The sequence below is a fragment of the Odocoileus virginianus genome, chromosome 10, assembly GCF_023699985.2.
Source record: "Odocoileus virginianus isolate 20LAN1187 ecotype Illinois chromosome 10, Ovbor_1.2, whole genome shotgun sequence".
Taxonomy (NCBI): Eukaryota; Metazoa; Chordata; class Mammalia; order Artiodactyla; family Cervidae; genus Odocoileus; species Odocoileus virginianus.
In genome coordinates, this window is record NC_069683.1 from 53956893 (window position 1) to 53971531 (window position 14639).

At 41.0% G+C, this 14639-nt stretch overlaps 1 protein-coding gene across 3 annotated transcripts in view; it reads right to left on the reverse strand.

The window, feature by feature from the left end:
* The window catches only part of HOATZ (HOATZ cilia and flagella associated protein), a 33517-nt gene extending 19221 nt beyond the window's left edge, over positions 1 to 14296 (reverse strand). The window contains exons 1-4 of one of the 3 annotated variants that reach the window (XM_020882251.2): positions 13632 to 14294; positions 12100 to 12575; positions 11587 to 11628; positions 11022 to 11092 (exon numbers count right to left, since the gene is read on the reverse strand). In XM_020882251.2, the coding sequence (XP_020737910.2) occupies positions 11022 to 11092; positions 11587 to 11628; positions 12100 to 12325 (339 nt within the window). In that variant the 5' untranslated portion in view covers positions 12326 to 12575; positions 13632 to 14294. Of the gene's footprint in view, positions 1 to 11021; positions 11093 to 11586; positions 11629 to 12099; positions 12628 to 13631 lie in introns of those variants that run through there. The other 2 variants (XM_070473603.1, XM_070473602.1) reach the window with 2 other exon arrangements.
* Between the last annotated feature and the right edge of the window lie 343 nt (positions 14297 to 14639).

Below are 14639 nucleotides of genomic sequence, written 5' to 3' on the forward strand. Positions count from 1 at the left end.
GTGGTCCACTGGAAGGGGGAATGGAAAACTACTCCAGTACTTTTGCCTCCAGAACCCCATGAACAGTATTAAAAGGCAAAAAGATATGCCACCAGAAGATGTGCCCCCAGGTCAGAAGGTGTCCCATGTGCTACTAGAGAAGAACAGAGGGCAATTAGTAACAGCTCCAGAAAGAATGGAGAGGATAGTCCAAACGGGTAATGACACTCAGTTCTGGATGTGTCTGGTGGTGAAAGTAAAGCCCAATGCTGTAAAGAACAATATTGCATAGGAACCTGAAATGTTAGGTCTGTGAAGCAAGGTAAACTGGATGTGGTCAAGGAGGAGATGGCAAGGGTGAACATCAACATCTTAGGAATCAGTGAACTAAAATGAATGAGAATGGGTGAATTTAATTCAGATGACCATTACATCTACTACTGTGGGTAAGAATCCCTTAGAAGAAATAGAGTAGCTCTCATAGTCAACATAAGAGTCTGAAATGCAGTACTTGGATGTAATCTCAAAAATGACAAAATGATTTTGGTTCTTTTCCAAGGCAAACCATTCAACATCACTGCAATCCAAGTCTATACCCCAATCACTGATGCTGAAGAAGCTGAATGATTTTATGAAGACTTATAAGAAGACCTTCTAGAACTAACACCAAAAAGAGATGTCCTTTTCATCATTGGGGATTGGAATGCAAAAGTAGGAAGTTAAGAGATACCTGGAGGAACAGGCAAGTTTGTCTTTGGAGTGCAAAATAAAGCAGAGCTAAGGCTACCAGAGTTTTGACAAGAAAACACACTTACAGCAAACACCCTCTTCCAACAACACAAGAGACAACTCTACACATGGCCATCACCAGATGGTCAATACTGAGTCAGATTGATTATATTCTTTGCAGCTAAAGATGGAGAAGCTCTATACAGTCAGCAAAAACAAGACTGGGAGCTTACTGTGGCTCAGATCATGAACTCTTTCTTGCAAAATTCAGGCTTAAATAGAAGAAAATAGGGAAAACCACTAGGCCACTCAGGTATGACCTAAATAAAATCCTTTCTGATTATACAGTGGAGGTGATGAATAGATACAAGGGATTAGATTTGGTAGACAGAGTGTCTGAAGAACTATGGACAGAAGTTCATAACACTGTACAGGATGTGGTGACCAAAACCATCCCAAATAAAGATTAATGCAAGAAGGCAAAGTAGTTTTCTGAGGAGGCTTTACAATAGCTGAGAAAAAAAGAGAAGTGAAAGGCAAAGAAGAAAAGGAGAGATATACCCAACTGAATACAGGGTTCCAGAAAATGGCAAGGAGAGATAAGAAGGCCTTCTTAAATAAACAATGCAAAGAAATAGAAGAAAACTATAGAGTGGGAAAGACTAATGACGTCTTCAAGAAAATTGGAGATATCAAGGGAAGATTTCATGTGAGGATGGGCACGATAAGGGACAGAAATGGTAATAACCTAACAGAAACAGAAGAGATACGAAGAGGTGGCAAGGGCACAGAGAACTATACAAAAATGGTCTTAATGACCTGGATAATGATGATGGTGTGGTCATGGGCCTAGAGCCAGACATTCTGTTGTATGAGGGCAAGTGGGCCTTAGGAAGCATTGCTACAAACAAAGCTAGTGGAAGTGACAAAATTCCAGCTGAACTGTTTCAAATCCTAAAAGATGATGCTATTAAAGTGCTGCACTCAATATACCACCAAATTTGGAAAACTCAGCAGCGGCCACAGGACTGGAAAAGTTCAGTTTTCATTCCAATCCCAAAGAAGGGCAATGCCAAAGAATGTTCCAACTACTATACAATTACTCTCATTTCACATGCTAGCAAGGTTATGCTCAAAATCCTTCAAACTAAGTTTCGGTAGTATGTGAACCAAGAACTTCCAGATGTATAAGCTAGTTTAGAAATGGCAGAGTAACTAGAGACCAAATTGCCAACATTATTTGATGCATAGAAAAAGCAAGAGAATTCCAGAAAAACATCTACTTCCGCTTCATTATCTATGCTAAAGTCTTTGACTGTGTGGATCACAAGCTGTGGAAAATTCTTAAAGTGATGGGAATACCAAGCCACCTTATCTGTCTCTTGAGAAATGTGTATGCAGGTCAAGAAGCAACAGTCAGAACCAGGCATGGAACAATGGACTGGTTAAAAATTAGGAAAGGAGTATGACAAGGCTGTACATTGTCACCTTGCTTATTTAACTTCTATGCAGAGTACATCATGAGAAATGCTGGGCTGGATGAATCACAAGCTGGAATCAAGATTGCCAGGGGAAATATTAACAACCTCAGATATGCAAATGATACCACTCTAATGGCAGAAAGAGAAGAAGAACTAAAGAACCTCTTGATGAGAGTGAAAGAGGAAAGTGAAAACACTGGCTTAAAACTCAACATTCGAAAATGAAGATCATGGCATCCAGTCCTATCACTTTGTGGTAAATAGAAGGGGGGAAAGTGGAAACACTGATATAATTTATTATCTTGGGCTCCAAAATCACTGTGGACATTGACTACAGACATGAAATTAAAAGTCGTTTGCTCCCTGAAAGGAAAGCTATGACAAAATATATAGACAGCATATTACAATCACTTTGCTGACTAAGGTCTGTATAGTCAAAGATATGGTTTCTCTAGTAGTCATGTATAGATGCGTGATTTGGACCATAAAGGAGCTGAGTACCAAAGAACTGATGCTTTCAAACTGTGGTGCTGGAGAAGACTCTTGAGAGTCCCTTGCTCTGCAAGGAGATCAAACCAGTCAATCCTACAGAAAATCAACCCTGAATATTCATTGGACGGACTTATGCTAAAGCTGAAGCTCCAATACTTTGGTCACCTGATGTAAACAGCCAACTCATTGGAAAAGACCCTGTTGCTGAGAAAGATTGAAAGCAAAAGAAGAGGGTGGCAGAGGATGAGATGGTTACATAGCATCACTGACTCAATGAACAAGAATTTGAGCAAACTCCTGGAGATGGTGAAGGGCAGGGAAGCCTGGTGTGCTGCAGTCCATGGGGTCACAAAGAGTCAGACATGACTTAACGACTAAACAACAACCCTTTCCCCCTCCCCGCAAAACCCCAACAACCTGATGTTTATTTAACGTTCCTTGTTTCATTGAATGGCACCATCTATCATGTTCTGCAAGCCAGGATACCATGATACTATCTTTGATACCTTGCTATGCCTCACTGTACACATTCAATACACAATTCAAGTCCTAATTATTTTTCTTCCAAAGTATATCTCTTAAATAAATCTACTTGTTCCTAATCCAAGCTATCATCACCTCCCAACTGAATGACTGCATTGGCTTTCACTCTGGTTTCCTTACTTCTGGCCACTTTCAACCTCTTCTCCTAAATTTTTTCAAATAAATCTGTTATTATCCTCCCCCAAATTAAAACCCTACAATGGCTTCTTATTGTTTAAGTACTGTAGCCTAAGTTTTCCATCACCACACTGGCCATTCAGCTTCAGACAGGCACCAAGTTGTTTCTGCTGTCCAGAATGTTCTCTTAATGTTCCCTCCACCCCATCTCTGGCCTAATTAAAGCCCATTCTTCCTTCAAATCTCAGCTGAATCTTTGCAGAAATTCTCCCCAACTCCATTGATTGGATCAATACTGCCTGATCAGATGTTCTCCTAACATCACATGTAATTCTTTCATAAGTATTTCTCTTGTTGATTAGATTATACGTTTCAGATAAGGGCAGAGTTTGTAACTTTAATGCTTGGTTTTTTGTTGTTGTTCATCATTATAGTCCTGTGTCTAGCACAATGCCAGACTAAGAGAGATTCTCAACAAATATTTGTCAAATGAATCTTGCACAATTTTTTCCAAATCGGATTCTCCTGCCTTTTGACTCTGGAACTCATCCTCCTGTTGATGACTTTGTCTGACCTTTCATGCCGGAGTTGGACACTGCCTCTGAAGTTTTGATTCTTTCCTTGCCTACATCTTTTTATAAGGGTACAAAGTTTTCAGCTGCTTTTGGCAAACATTCTGTAAATTTCAGCTTGGCCCCATGACCCCACATTTCAGTGTATGGCCCTCACCTGTATTAATGTATGAATCGAGATGCATATATGTTGTGATTATTTTCTGAGTGACCTGATCCACAGAATTACCCAGTTCTTCAAAAAATTCTATTTGATTAACCCTACTGGTGGCTCAGATGGTAAAGCGTCTGCCTACAATGCTGGAGACCCGAGTTCCATCCCTGGGTCGGGAAGATCCTCCGGAGAAGGAAATAGCAACCCACTCTAGTACTTTTGCCTGGAAAATCCAATGGATGGAGGAGCGTGGTAGGCTACAGTCCACAGGGTCGCAGAGTCAACCACGACTGAGCGACTTCACTTTCACTTTCACTGCTTAAAGGTGTTTACTAATTTGAACAATAAGGCTTCATGTAGCTGGAATCAAATAGTTCTGACTTTATTTTAAAAAATACATGATGTTCTTTGCTTTGTTCTGTGTTCAATAGTTTCATTTATTCCTGTTTTACCAGGTGATAGTATGGGTCCTTGCCTATTTGTACTATAGGGCTTAAAATGCTTTTATTTTGTTCTTTAAGTGAATGTATACAGAAGAGAACATATACAGATCTTTGGAAAAAAAGATGAGATGCATTTGGGACATGACCCTATCCAACTCTGGGGCTGGGTCTGTCTGGGGCAATGAATTCAACTATTTGATCTCAAATATCATTTCTTACCCCAAGCATCTTTTGGTGGACTCTGTGTGTGTGCGTATGTGTGTGTGTATGTGTGTTATGTCCCTTTAGTTGTTTCTGACTGTTTGTGACCCTGTGGACTGTAGCCTACCAAGCTCCTCTGTTCATGGGATTCTCCAGGTAAGAATACTGGAGTGGACTGCCATGCCCTCCTCCAGGGGATCTTCTCAACCCAGGGATCAAACCCGTGTCTGTCTCCTGCATTGGCAGGCAGGTTCTTTACCACTAGCATCACCTGGGAAGCATTTGGTGGACTGTAGATGTTTAGAAGATTACGAGGGAAACCTTATCTGTCAACCTTAAATGTTTCCCAAGACTGAATAATGTTTGAAGACAAAGTGGTATGACAGAGGATATAAAAGAGTAATTCATATTTATGCAATCTTTTAATTATCATTTGCTACCAAAATATTTGCTTGCTACAGTGAAAGCACAATCTGTTTTTATGATTATTCCATTTGAATTCTTTGACAAATTTGCAACAACAAGAATTTAAATAAGTATCTTGTTGGTGAAGGAGAAACCCATCACCTCCTAGTGGTATTCATTTTATGGAGGAAAAGGAATTTTATTATTACATGAGGGCAGGAAAGCAAAATTAGAACAAAGCCAGGTAACACTGAGACTGAGAAAATTTTGATTTGTCTGGGAAGCCATTCCTGGGCAACTTGATACCAAAAAGGATTTTCTTTTAACTGAACATCCTGGGCAATGACACTGAGGAAATTCCTTACATCTTTGGTTTGGCTCTACAAAACTGATTAACAATGATTCTGAGTGTCCCTTCAAAGTATAAGATAATGGAGGATAATGTTAAAGGTTTCCACTTCTGTGATTTGGTATCTAAAAACGCATCTTTGTGAAATTTCTTAGATTCTTCTTCTAAGCATCATAGAATGATTTGCTTCTGGTTCACTGAAGTGTCATATAGCAAACTGACTTTTTTTGTTTAAGAAATAGGAATTTCTTTTTTTCTTAAAAAATATTAACATTTATTTATGTATTTTTGGCTGCGCTGGGTCTTTGTTGCTGTGCGGGCTTTCCACTCCAGTGGCTTTTCTTGTGGCTCTAGGGTGTGCAGGCTTCAGTGGTTGTGGCTCCCAGGCTCAAGCGCACAGACCCAATAGTTGGGGTGCAGGGGCTTAGTTGCTCCATGACATGTGGGATCTTCCTGGATCAGGGATTGAACCTGTGTCTCCTGCCTTGGCAGGCAGATTCTTTACCACTGAGCCACCAGAGAAGCCTGCAAATTGACTTTTAAGGAAGACGTACCCCATAGTTAGCATTGGTTGTACAGGTTGTGAGGCTGAACAGATTTAAACCCCACTCCTGATAAAATGTTAGTTGCTCAGTCGTGTCCAACTCTGCGACACCATGGACTGTAGCCCACCAGGCTCCTTTGTCCGTGGAATTCTCCAGGTGAGAATACTGGAGCGGATAGCCGTTTCTTTCTTCAGGGGATCTTCCTGACTCAGGGACTGAACCCAGGTCTCCTGCATTGGAGGTAGAGTCTTTACTGTCTGAACCACCAGGGAAGCCTGATAAAGGGTATGTCTTTATTGCTGATTCACAGATGGGATCTTTTCCTTTTAAAAACCTTTAGTTTATATTCACTCACATTAAACTCTGATTCCAGATGGATGTTTATGAGTATGTTGTCTATATACGTGCCTTAAAGTACTGCTCTGATCTTTTCTTCCCCTCCCAGAAAATGAATTATTTATAATCATTTTCATAAAGAGATAATCAGGTAAAGAGCTTTCTTAAAGGTGGCAAAACTAAAAAGCAAATTAGTTTTATGATTTCAAAGAATTAGCTGACTATTCATTTATTATAATGTTTTCAGACTACTTTAGAACTCTCAAAGGAAGAATAATGGACCAGTACAGAGCTATAAGGTTTCCTTTATGGACAGAGTAAGCCATTTAATCTTGATGGACTCAAATTGTTCTTGATTTTCTGCCATGGCTATCCATCACAGAAATAGTACTTGTGATTAATAGCATTTTCTCCACTAACCAAAGTATTTATAATGTATACCTGGAAGATATTCCAAGATGGAGGATAACATTAAAGTTTAAAAAAGTACAACTGAAAAAATCAATCAGTATCAGTTGGGGAGAAAAGCTATAAAGGTGTTTTTAGGAGAGAGAGAGATAAATTTTTAGATTTTCATTAATTTTAAGGAGACTGTGAAAGAAAAAAAAAACTTTAAGTGACTTGATGGGGAATATTTTTTCCCACTTTAGAATGAAAATTATACCAGGAATTTACTTACAAATGTATATGTTCAAAATATGTAGGAGATCTGCAAATTAAATAGATCATTATACATGTTTTATTAGTTAAATAGAACCTCCCACCCCCATTTATTTTCTGCCATCAAGCTGAAAATTCTAGAATGGTGGTGGCAGCAATGTAGGGAAAGTACTACAGTCTTAAAAAAACAGTGTCATCCAAAATAGAGTCTAAGTTTTAGTAATTGCAAGGAGTCACATTTCCTCCCATCATATGTAGACCCATGACGTAAAAGCAAAACTGAGAAGCGAGGGCATGTGCTAAATTGATCCTAAAGTAGATTTGCAAATAGACTAGCTTTGGAGAATATTCTTACAAAAACTGTCAGCCTAGAAAAATTTGTCAGGTGTATACACATGCAAAAGGCTAACCAAAATGACATTATCACTGAATAGAGCATATGTTCATTCATTTGTTAACTCAATATGCAATTATTTATTTTATCAACAAATATTTATTGAGTTTCAATAGGTAGACGAGCACCAGGGTCAAGCAAATAGGAAATGACCTCTGCCCTCATGGAAGAAAAGAGAACTGGAATTTGTTGAGAGCAAACGATGGCCAGGTGTTCTACATATCTTTTACCAACCGGATGAGGGGGATCCTTATCACTGCTTCTTCTCTATCTGAGGAAGCTGAGCCTTACAGGGGTTAAGTGGGCTTCTCAAGGTCAGTGAGATAGTAAGTGGCAGAGTCAGACATCCAAACCCAGCTTGTCTCCGAAGTCCACTACACTATGGTGCCTGGAATCTAGCAGGAGAGACAGAAGCATCCACATGCAGCTGTAACACAGATCATGACTTGCTCTGGGAGCACAGAGAAGGGAGCTATTCATTCTGTAGTGTCCAAGTCACCTCTGGGAAGGCTTCAGAGAGAAGCTGTATTTGAGTTGAAACTTGAAGGTAAATATAGGACAGCATTTTAGGAAGACACACAAAAGTGCACTGCAGGTTGAAGAAACAGTGTACAGTTCCACAGGGCTGGAAACACTGTTTCTCACACTTGTATTCATACCACAGTTTTGAATTTTAGAATCTTTGGCTGATACTTGAACAATACCATGGCCATCAATCAATACAATAAAATGAGACTCATGGGCTTTGGAATTAGGATACAGGCTTTGAATTTAGACTCAGCCACTTTCCAGTTGTGGGAACTTTGGAAGATCATTTAAGCCTCGTTTGATTAAATGGGAATAATCATCATGAGGTTATTTTAAGGAAAGTATGAGCTGATGCATATACAGTGCTTAGCTTAGTATACATACCACATGGTATGCACTCACTAAGTTGGGTGTTATGAGTACTATATCACAATGGTATGTGAGGACATCTATCGTTGTTCAGTTGCCAAGTCGTGTCCAGCTCCTCACGACCCCATGGACTGCAGCATGCCAGGCCTCCCTGTCCCTTACCATCTCCTGGAGTTTGTCCAAGTTCACACCCACTGGCCTCCCCCGTGGCTCAGATGGTAAAGAGGATATCTCTAAGAGCATTCAATTATTACGTGATTCTCTTAATTGTATTGCACCATACTGACTCGGTTCTCCTATATCCTCACAAGGCAGTTTCAGTAATATTCTCTTTCTGTCCTGCTGGTCTGCTGCTTGGTTAGGCCTCTTCTACCCTCAGCAGATAAGAGTCTTGTTTATACTGCATTGCAGAACCCATTTGACTTAATGGACAATTCGGCAGATATCACAGGATAATGTGAATGTTTAGGTTTAGCAAAAATAGATTAATATTTACCCACTTACCATCTCAGCACATACGGCAAAGGGGACACAGTGTGCCCTAGCCTAGTGGCTGAGAACCAACTGAACAGAGGACGCTGCTTTTGGGATAGGGGGTGGTGAATAGGGGAAGGAAGGAGAGTGGTAGAAGACAGTCAGGTCATGGTCAGACTGGGAAAGAACTTGAATACCACACTGGAGAGTTTGGTCTACATCATGCAGAAAAGACAGGGAGAAAAATGAAACCAGATATATAGACTGAAATATATCATTCCCATCCCCACCCCTGCAATTTCTATGTTGAAGCCCTAACCCTCAGTGTAATTCTATTTGGAAACAGATCTTTTAGAAAGGTGGTTCAAGTTAAATGAGGTCATAACGGTGGGGTCCTAATATAATAGGACTGATGTCCTTCTAAGTTGATGAAGAGACACCAGAGCTCCTGCTACTATGTGAGGATGCACTGAGAAAGTGGCCATCTATTGCAGAAGCCTGGAAATGAGGCTTCATCAGAAACCAACTCTGGAGGCACCCTGATCTCAGGCTTCCAGCCTCCAGAACTGCGAGAAAATAAAATTCTGTTAAGTCACCTGTTCTGTGGTATTTTGTTACGGCAACCCTAGCAGACGAATACAGTAAGAAAGCAGCATAACAGGACGTGGGTTTTAGGAAGATAACTAGTCCAGCATGGAGGATATTACTTGATTGGTCAACTCTATACATTCTTTGAAACGCAGCTCCTTTGGGAAGAGTTCTTGAATCCTTAAGCTTGACTTTGATGTCCTTCAATATGTTCCCATAGTTCTACATGTGTATCTCTATCATAATAATGCATTATTTAATTGGCATTTTCCCCCACCAGATTATAAACCCCTGGAAGTCAGGGAATACATCTTTATATTCCCAGCATCTAGGATAGTACTTGGCATGTGACAGGTTCTCAGTAGATATCTGGGTATTAATTAATTAATAATAGAAGAAACTGAGGCAAGGAAATCAGTTCTAAGACTACTAATAGTCCATTTACAGAAAATTCACTTGTAACTCCTCAAATTGTCTTAAATTGTTTGACAAAAAAATGATAAAAATTGGAAATAGTTTGCCTTTAATCTTTTGTTTCTAACCTCTTCCAAAAATGAAATTAAAATGTGCTGAAGAAGTAGAATTTTAATGATTTTTGCCTCACTGAAACTTAAGCTCTCTTCCCCCTCATTAAGTCCTGGTATAAATATACAGTATATAGTATCCCCAGGAGAGAAGAAAATGCTGACTATTTCTAATCACTTAATTTGTTTGGAGGAATCACCAAGAGTCCACAAAGGGAACTAATGTGATCAGCAAACTCAAATGCATTGTTCTGTAATTTATGTAGAATTCCCAATAAGTCTTTTGGAGTTTGCCAATAGATCTGGTGATTAAAGACATTAGGTCAGACAAATCCTCTATCTTTGCTTTTATAGTACAGGAACAGTTACAGGAATGGAATCTCCCCATTAGCCAAACAAAATGTTTCTATAAATCACTGTACTAATTATTGAGTTAAAGTCTGTGCCTGCAACAAGAAAAGACAACAAGGAAGGGTGCCAAGAAGAGACATGTTCAGTTGATTTGACAACACCAATGTGTTGAATTGTGGCCTTTAATCAGAATGGTTCTAGATGACAGACTCATTCCTCTGATCACTTAATTTTGACCTATTAAGACAGTCAGTTCATCAAAGAGGCAGATATGACTGAGCGACACAGCACAGCAAGACAGTCAATTCTCTTCACTTTTTCCTGTTCTTACAGTATTTCTCTTCTTAAAACTTTGTATATGATTTAGGGCCTTATTGGATGGAAAGTGTGTGCATTTTCCCCCACTTCCCTCTCATTTTATTGTTCTTATACATCCTTGGGCTTTTGCAGAGACTGAGAACTGCCAAAGTTTAATAGAATTTCTTAATCTTCAATTAAAGTTCTAATAAAGATTCTTTAATGCCCAACCTGATATACCAGAAGCAGAAAATTTCTATATATGTATATTAAAAAAAAGAATATTGGGATGATTTAGAAAATAATGGAGAAGGGCATGGTAATACAGTCCAGTATTCTTGCCTGGAGAACTCCATGAACAGAGGAGCCTGGCGGGCTACAGTCCATGGGGTTGAAAAGAGTCAGACACGACTGAGAGACTAAAACACACACAGAAGATAATAATGAAATTTTAATGAAAATCAAATAACTTTCTGAAATATTGGCCTACCTTTTGGAGATACTTTTTTTTCTCCTCAGATTCTTGAATCTTTAGGGTTTCAGCAGTGACATCTCTACTCTCTAAAGAAAACAGTCAAATTCAATCTGAAATAATTTTATCACGATTTTACAATAATGTTGATAAAAATTAAAGGTTAAAAGGTAATATATAGAGTAGGAAGGTAACATAAATATGTACTGTCTTGAAACTTTATGAGCCAGATTCATAAATAACTGGAGACTGAATTAATTAGCTCTGACTGCAAGGAACCTTTAATCTCTTTAGAAGAGTAGCCTGAGTCCAGAGATAAGAAAGGTCTCTAAACAGAACAAACTTGCAGTATCATATATTACAATTCCTATTCAAAGTGTTACAGGAATTTAGGCATCTTCCTCTGGATAAATGAATCGGTCCCTGAGGCAGGGTCCTGGTATGCTTTCAGAAAGTTATGCCAAAGTATGAAGTTGTATCTTTATACTTGTTATCTATATTTTTTAAATTTTAAAAAAAGTTCTTAGATTTTTTAAAGAATCTAGGAATCAGGATATTGAAAGGCATAAAACTTTGTACTTACTGCTTTCCTCAAGGAAAAAAGGCTGGAAGTAAGTTTTTTTCTCTAAAAAATACAAAAGGGAAGTAAAGAGATTACTGGAAAAACCATATCGTTAAAGGTATTTAAGTTTTTTATACCTATAAAAATTGCAGTTTCCCCATCTTAGGCCTTACAGGTCAGGGAACTTGTTTCCTAATATTGACTCTGCCTTCAACCTTCTCTAGGGCTTTCATGTTTGAACTCAATTATGTAAACGACTGTGTTTCGTATCTTTTCAGCCAACATTTGCCCAGACTATTCTACACTATTTAGACAAACAGATGTCATAACCCAGGGGATATTTTCAGATGTGCTTTTAGATATAACAAAGACATCACTGATCATTTTGGGGTGGAAAAATTGCAGAGACGATATTAAAACTGTTTGTATAGAGGTTTAGATATTTGAATGAAAGGTTCTTTAGAACTAGGTTCAGAAGTTTCTCCTGGGCGGGGCTCTAGTATCTTCCCCGTGGGTTACAGAGGAGCTACTCACCCGGTGCATTGCTCCTGGAAGGACGCGCCACCGGCAGACGCTGGCTGCTACCTCTGGACAGCACCAGCTGAGATTCGTTGGGGGGGTACATGGACGCCCCGATCCAGAACTGCTTGGCCAAGTTGACATCGCGATCCGAAGAACCGGTGAACACTAGCAATCCTTGGGGAAGAGCTTCACAGGACTCCTCTGGGCTGCTGAGACTGCTGCTGGGCCTCGTTTCCATGGCAACTCAGGACGCTTCTCCAAGCTCCTTTGCCCGTCTCTCAGCCCCGCCCCGCCCTCACTCCGGAAACCCGCCAAGTTGGCAACCGCCACGGCCGGAAGCCCTTGGTTTGCTCGGTAGATGTTGGGGTCTGGCGCGCGCTTGTGGGTCACCTGAATCTCATTTCTGCAGTGATCACAGGCTTCCGGACCTGTCTAAGCCTTGGGGTCCAAATAGGAGAGTCAAAGCATCCACTTTGAGGCGTCTTGTCCTGTTTGAATCAGTGGGGGAGCACTTCAGCTTTTTCATCCTCAGCCTCCTTCCCCCCACCCTCCTTCCTCCTATCCCCGCCAGACCAGTTACCTTTTCCCCAAACGTATCTAAATAAAGCTTTCAGTTCCTTAGTTCCACCGCCCCAAACCCTTTTCCACACCAGATTGCTGTAGCGCAGCACCCTCTATGGGGAGGTTCTGGGCCTGCATTGGTTGATGAAATCAACAGGGCAGCTAACATCATAGCCTATGGTAGCTAGAGGTCGGAACTGGGCTGATAGGTGACCTGTGTGTATAGTTTTTTACACATTAGCCCCCTGAATCTGTTAGGCCAATCTTACGGAAAGAAGCTTGATTTAGATTGTCAGTCCCACTAAAAGCTGCTTTTACGGCACGAGTTGTAAATGGGTAAGTGGGATGAAAAATACACTATGAACATTTTTGTTAATATGTTTCTACAAAAATGTGTACAAATGTTATGTGTGTAGCTTTCCCCGGAGATCTGGTTAATCTAGGAACAATTTAACTCTTTCAGCGATAGGAAAGTTGTAATTACTGTGGGAGGAATTGAGATGGAAATCATAAAACCAATTTAGGAAAGGACATGAACATATTGGTAATAACCACAATTTCATTTCCTTATGGCACTTTATTCTTGCAAGATATTAATACAGTCTCTCACAAAAATATATTTCAAAAGTTGACAATTACAAATCTATACAATGGCAGCTAAGGAAAAAAATTCTACTCTCCAATATATCTGAACATTTTTTTTTGGTTCAGAGACTGAAGGAATATTGAAAAATCATATATATATATATATAACATACATCATATATTTAGCACCTAAAATGTTGACTTCTCTCTTGGTTAAGCTATTGATAAATAAGCAAAGGGCAATAGCAGCAAATCCCAATCCCCTCGCCAAGCCCCCCATATTGATATATACATGCAGCTCATTTGGATGAATTCCCAAATCTTTTTACCTGGCCGTGTGGTTAGTGATTGGTATTATTAGCAATCAGCTAACTACACTGCCTAGTAACTAGACTCACAGGAAAAAGGTTTATGTTGATCACAAACTGCGTTTCAGGTTGGTGCTCCATACGTTGTAATAGGCAAAGTACCGGTTCAGTAGTAGCTCACTTGGTGACTTGGTGAATACCCTACTAAAGAATGAGAGGATGAGCTGGTTGGATGGCATCACCGACTCGATGGACATGAGTTTGAGAAAGCTCCGGGAGTTGGTGATGGACAGGGAAGCCTGGCGTGCAGCAGTCCATGGGGTCACAAAGAGTCGGACACGACTGAGCGACTGAACTGAAGTACTAAATAATGAAAAACAGGCACAACGAATCACAGCAAACAGCATTAAACGCTACGTGGGGGCTCCACCCAGCAGTTAAGAAGTCTTAAGGCCATTCAACACCACGGATTTCGCTTTGTTTACATGGGATTGCACCGTTTTGCTTCTACTCCTAGAGATGGCTAACAGTTTAACAGTATCTAGAAGCAGCAGCTTGCAGGAGTTTGTAAGGGGGTTACTAGCAAGCTGACAACGTGCTCGGCCAGCAGCGCTAAACGCTGACGCATCAGATCTCGAAACCCTGGGCACTCTTCTCGAACGCTTGGGGTCGGCGGTTAGCCGCCGAGGGTGGCGTCTTCCTCCCGGCAGGGCGGCGGGTGATGCTGTGCCTTGTTTTGATGGCAGTGGAACTAGTGATTGTAAGCACGAGAGTACAATCAGCTAATTACACTGCCTACAAACCGAGCACCGGGCGCCCGCGAGCTCGAAGCTCTCAGACGGTTCGCAGCGCCGACGCAGTGTCCCCGAGCAGGCGGCGGGAGGGATCGGGCCCGCCGCGACCCCACATTTCCCCGGGGGCGACACCCGACACTGCCGGGGCGCGAGGCCCAGGACGCGGGTCCCGAGAGGTCGCCTCCGAGTCGCCCCCCAGCGACTCTCGCTCGGCCCGTGGGGCTGCGCGGGGCCCCCGCCGGACGTGCCGGGCACCCTTGGCGAGGCCGGCGGGCAGAGCTCCAGCGGGAACCTGCCGCCCGCG